The sequence below is a fragment of the Girardinichthys multiradiatus genome, chromosome X (assembly GCF_021462225.1).
Source record: "Girardinichthys multiradiatus isolate DD_20200921_A chromosome X, DD_fGirMul_XY1, whole genome shotgun sequence".
NCBI classification, from domain to species: Eukaryota; Metazoa; Chordata; class Actinopteri; order Cyprinodontiformes; family Goodeidae; genus Girardinichthys; species Girardinichthys multiradiatus.
The window spans coordinates 16,257,137-16,263,136 of record NC_061817.1 but is presented as its reverse complement, the minus strand read 5'-3'; the positions used below and the strand labels follow the sequence as shown (position 1 = coordinate 16,263,136).

At 38.2% G+C, this 6,000-nt stretch overlaps 1 protein-coding gene across 1 annotated transcript in view; it reads right to left on the bottom strand.

Annotated features, from left to right (window-relative positions):
- Positions 1 to 5,634: 5,634 nt before the first annotated feature.
- The window catches only part of LOC124863078 (growth hormone secretagogue receptor type 1-like), a 37,382-nt gene continuing 37,016 nt past the window's right edge, over positions 5,635 to 6,000 (bottom strand). Inside the window, exon 6 of the mRNA XM_047357331.1 lies at positions 5,635 to 5,730. Coding sequence (XP_047213287.1) covers positions 5,635 to 5,730 — 96 coding nt within the window. The remainder of the gene's footprint in view (positions 5,731 to 6,000) is intronic.

The following is a 6,000-nucleotide window of genomic DNA, read 5'->3' as shown; positions in this document are numbered from 1 at the left end:
TCAAAATCTGTGGTTTGCTCATCCTCACCTCCATCTGGGGTCAGAGGCTGACCCTCATTTTTCATCATACTATTTTGTGGCTGACGAGTTATTCTGATGACAGTGGTTTAACTCTCTGAATCACACTGTTTTAATTAAGGCTCCAGATGTACCGTATGCAATTAGTCTCTTTTCAATCAGGTTCTCTTGAGAGTGAGAAGGAGCATTTTTTTTTTGTGGTCGTGTAAACCAATGGAAAAATAACAGCAACTTAAAGTTTAATATATCAGAATCAATCAAACAGAAATTTCAGCTTTTTACTGTGTCCTAAAACTAGCTAAACAAAGTATTAGAATGTGACACATCATATCATAATAGCACTAACAAGAATAAATTGAGGTAAGTGTCTTCTGTAGTTCACATTGTTGTGGAAGAAGTTTGGTTCACCCGTTTTTACTATGTTGCTTTAGTTTATCAAGGTTTGCAGGTGTTTTTTTTTTTCTGCACAGCTTACTTCAGGTCCATTTTTTCGGCAACAGCAATCAGCATTATACTCAGAATGTATAATTGACTTTATGAGGAGCATTTTTGTAGCCAAATGTGGTGGACTTGCTACCATGTATGTAATCATTTTAGAACAGCACAGTGACCACTTATTAGGCCAATATCCATCCCCCCAAATGGATGTTCGGCAACTTTTTTGACTTTACAATCTTTGCTGATCTATTTTTGAAGAATGATAAGTTAGTAAAGGTTTTTCAGTGCTTTTCAGCTGATCTTATGGTGATCCGTGTAGAAGCAGTAATTGTGGTCCTCTTGATAAACAAAAGGATCTTCCTTGGACACAACAATTTGCAAACAATTAGGTTTTGAAAATGCTGCTTTTTCTCAAGTTTTGACTGTGACATTAAATTTTCCAAATGTGATTACGCATTTTCAAGTTTGGGCTGATTAAACCCCTCTTGAAGCTTCTAAAGCTGAGTACTTCACATATTCATTATTGTTTGTGGGATCCATAGAAAAACCTCTCAGACATGTAACTAATATACTGCTGTGTGTAATGCTGTTTTTAGAGTGTCTGTTTGTGCACAGAATTAGGTACACCACCTGATTTAATTTAAAGGAGTCAATTCATCTATGAACCAATGCAAAATACTCCTTAGATTTCACACAAATTTATAGAAAACTCCAGGATCTTCAGTATTTTGAAATATGTGAGTCAAAACTACAGTCCAAAAACATTTACTAAAAATTTCCGTTATGTCTATAAGTGTGTGTGCATGGTGGTTTGACATGTGTCCCTGTGTAGCCCTGTGATGCATGGATTAACTATGCCAGTTGTACCCTGCACCTGGTCCAATGACAGCTTGGGATAGGCGATAACCCCCAAACTCTTCACCAATAAGGGTTATAAACAGAATGCCAAGAGTGTGTGGAGCAGTAATCAAAGCAATATATATATATATATATATATATATATATATATATATATATATATATATATATATATATATATATATATATATATATATATATATATTTGTGTATTATTTTTATATTTTGTAATGTGACCGATGTACATGGATCGCACGCTTTACCCCTGTGCCACCGCTGAGCCCCAAGGAATCTATTTTTAAAATGCTAATTAATTAATTATGAAGTTAATTCTTTTACTTGTAGCACATGCAGTAGATCTTGGGTGTAAATGTACCATCCACCAGGCCCTTACTCTCAATTTGTAGATCAGTTTTCAGACCTTTTATCTGATTTAGTGTTAAATACAGATAAAGTTATTATAATGGGGGATTTTAACATTCATGTTGACACTGAAAGTGATTGCCTAAATATAGCGTTTAATGCTATCTTAGACTCAATTGACTTTGCTCAAAACATTAACAAACCTACCCACCTTTGTCTTCATTCTCTGGACCTTGTGCTGACATATGGCATTGAGTGTAAAGACATAACAATATTTTCTCATTAACCCTGTCCTGTCTGACCATTTCTTAATAACCTTTGAGTTTAATTTAACCGAGAACTCCACACCTGAAAGAAAATTTAATTATAGTAGATCATTATCAGACAATGCTGTAACAACCTTTAAAGAATCTGTTCCACTTTCAATTTCCTCATTATCACGGAAAAGCACAGTGGTGGGCAATAATTCTGTTTCTTCCCCTTCACAAATTGATTCATTTGTTCATAGTGTTTCTTCATCATTGGGTGATGCATTTGACAATGCTGCCCCCTTGAAAAAGAAGGTAATCATTAATAGGAGGCTAGCTCCTTGGTTTAATTCAGAACTGCATACTTTAAAAGCACAATGTTAGAAAATTGGAGAGAAAATGGTGCTCTACACACCTAGAGGATTCCTACTTAATCTGGAAAAATAGCCTACTGTTGTATAAAAAGACACTTCACCAAGCTAGAACAGCTTATTTCTCATCATTAATAGAAGAGAACAAGAATAATCCTAGGTTTCTCTTTAGTACAGTTGTTAAACTTATACAGAGTCATAGCTCTGTTGAGCCATCCATTCCCTTAGCTCTTAGCAATTATGACTTTATGGGATTCTTCTTAAATAAAATTGATTCTATTAAAAAGAAAATATTTGAGATACTTCCGAAGATGATTTCTTCATAATCAGCAAGTGAGACAACATTGGAAATAACTTCAGAACCTGATCTGTGTTTGGACTGTTTTGATCCTGTGGAGCTTCCTGAGTTATCAGAAATATTAGCTTCATCTAAACCTTCAACTTGTATGTTAGACCCAATCCCAACCAAATTATTTAAGGAAGTGTTCCCTCTGATTACCAGCCCCATTTTAGATATGATTAATCTATCTTTAGTAAATGGATATGTACCACAAGCTTTTAAGGTAGCTGTAATTAAACCTTTACTTAAGAAACCTTCGCTTGATTGAGATGACTTGAAAAATTACAGACATATATCCAATCTTCCATTCTTATCTAAAATTCTTGAGAAAATAGTTGCTAATCAAATGTGTGAGCATTGACTTGTTTGAAGGGTTTCAGTCAGGCTTCAGAGCTCATCATAGCACTGAAACAGCTCTGCTGAAAGTCACTAATGATATTCTTATGGCCTCAGATAATGGACTTGTGTCTGTACTGGTTCTGTTAGATCTCAGTGCTGCATTTGATACAGTCGACCATAATATTCTCTTAAAAAGGCTGGAATATGCTGTAGGGATCAGGGGAACAGCGCTAGGCTGGTTTAAATCGTATCTGTCTGACAGATTCCAGTTTGTTCATGTAAATGATAAATCATCTTTAAACTCCGGGGTAATTGTGGAGTACCACAGGGATCAGTACTTGGGCCAATTCTCTTTACTATATATATGCTTCCAATAGGTCAAATAATCAGGCAGCATAGGATAAATTTTCACTGTTACGCTGATGATACTCAGCTTTACTTATCCATAAATCCTGATGAGCCCAACCAGTTAGATAGACTACAAGCATGTCTTGAAGATATAAAAACTTGGATGACTTTACATTTTTTGCTTCTACATTCAGACAAGACAGAAGTTGTCGTCTTTGGACTGGAGTCTTTAAAAACAAAACTGGATGGCATTAAATTGACCTCCGGTAAAAAACCTTGGTGTTATTTTTGACCAGGACATGTCATTTAAATCCCATATTAAACAGGTTCCTAGGATTTCCTTCTTTCACCTCTGGAACATTGCCAAAATTAGAAATATCCTATCCAGGAGTGACGCTGAAAAACTAGTCCATGCATTTGATACTTCAAGGCTGGACTATTGTAATTCTTTACTATCAGGATGTCCACAAAATGTAGTTAAAAGCCTTCAGCTGATTCAAAATGCTGCAGCAAGAGTTCTGATGAAAATTAAAAAGAGAGATCATATTTCTCCTATTTTAGCTTCCTTTATTGGCTCCCTGTTAAATCCAGAATAGAATTTAAAATTCTCCTCTTCACATATAAAGCCCTTAATGATCTAGCTCCATCATACATCAGAGATCTGATTGTTCCATATGTTCCTAACAGAGCACTTTGTTCTCAGACTGCAGGTTTACTGGTGGTTCCTAGAGTCTCTAGAAGTAGAATGGGAGGCAGATCCTTTAGTTATCAGGCTCCTCTCCTGTGGAACCAGCTCCCAGTTTTGGTCCGTGAGGCAGACACCCTTTCTACTTTTAAGGCTAGGCTTAAAACTTTCCTTTTTGATAAAGCTTATAGTAAAAGTGGCTTAGGTTATCAGGGAAGGAGCCTTCCTCCCTCCCTGTTGGTTGGAGTAAGAGGGAGTCAGGTTTAGCTTAAACCGGGTCAGTTAAGATTGAGGTCCAAACACACCCTCCATTTCTGCTACCTGTATGACCCCTTCTCTTTTCCAATGGTTATAATCAGTCTGACAGAGGGAGGTATCCCAATCCATGTGGTTTTTAGTATAACAATGACCATCAGTCGGACCCTTTGTGGGGTTCCTTGAGACGACATTGTTGTAAATGTTATGCTGCTATAGGCTTAGGCTGCTGGAGGACATAATGACCACATTCACCCTCTTCGCTACATTCTCACACTACTCTCCAATTTTGCATTATTTGCTGTTATTTCAGCTTTTAACCTTGTTCTCTCTTTTCTCTTCCTAGAAGCTTCACCTGGCCTGACTCTGTGTCTACCTGTGACACCTTTCTCGAGAGGGGAATCGTCCAAGCTTCTGCTGGCAACAACTTAATGCTCACCCTCTACCGATGATCCACATGGCCCTGTCTTTCAGTGTTTAACCCTTTCTCTCTCCTAGACATGGCGATTGACTGAGCTTTACTGTAACTAACTATATGTGCTGTCTTTCAGACTCTAACCTTGAAAACTGGCTCAGAGTTTATCTGTTCTTTCTTTCTAGGTGAAACGGCTAAAGGAGCTACATCCATTAACATTTACGTTTCCTTCCCATAGAAAGTACTCCTGGATCAGTGCTTCTCTGTTCTTTTTGTGTCTCTGCTCTGTTCTCTCAAACCCCCAGTCGGTCGTGGCAGATGGCCGCTCACACTGAGCCTGGTTCTGCTGGAGGTTTCTTCCTGTTAAAAGGGAGTTTTTCCTCTCCATTGTCACTACATGCATGCTCAGTATGAGGGATTGCTGCAAAGTCAACGCCAGTGACTGTCAACTGTCTACATGCTCATCCAGGAGGAGGGAATGCTGCAAGTCACTGACTCGATGCAATCTGCTGGGTTTCCTTAGACAGAAAAACTTTTTATCCAATTTAAATAAATAACTAACTCTGACTGCACTGTTCAATGGTTAGGATTATTTGGAATGTATGTACCTGACTGTTGTGACGTGCCTTGAGACAACATGTGTTGTGAATTGGCACTATATAAATAAACTGAATTGAATTGGGTGTGTTTGTTATTTGGTGCAGTTCGCTTGTACTTTTTGCAAGTGAACTACAACTTTTTAACAAAGCCACACGCGATGATTGCTGCTCCCATTGCACAGAAATGACTAGGGCGGGACAGAGCACAGACCGGGAAATGGAGGAAAACTATCAAGGAAGTAATGCTTGCTGGATTTCTGTTTTGCATATTTGTGCAATTATTACTGCACAAATAAACAAAATCATTACGGGTGTCAAGAGCAGCTCATTCAACACAGGTTTTGCATCGATCTATGTCTAATTGTAGAACAGCGTCTGCAAATGCTTCCTGGAAGCTGAGGGAGACGATGTGCTCTGCACGCCCTTACTCACAGCATGCTGGTAGCAACGTCGCTAAGCAAAAGACAGCACATCATGAATGATTTTAGCACAGCATTCATTAACAACATTTGCTACAGTGGCTTGTTAAGTAAAAAAAAAGTATATCTTGCCTGTGGTTGGGTCAGATCGGATATTCACACCAGAAGCGAACTGCACCAGAGTCCGTTTAAAAGTGGACCAAGACCACCTCAACAAGTGGGTATCGGTCAAGTTGTTTGGTCTGAATCAGGGTTTGCTTGATTATTCTCCCACCTGAATGAAAGGTCTGGACCACGGGGGTTA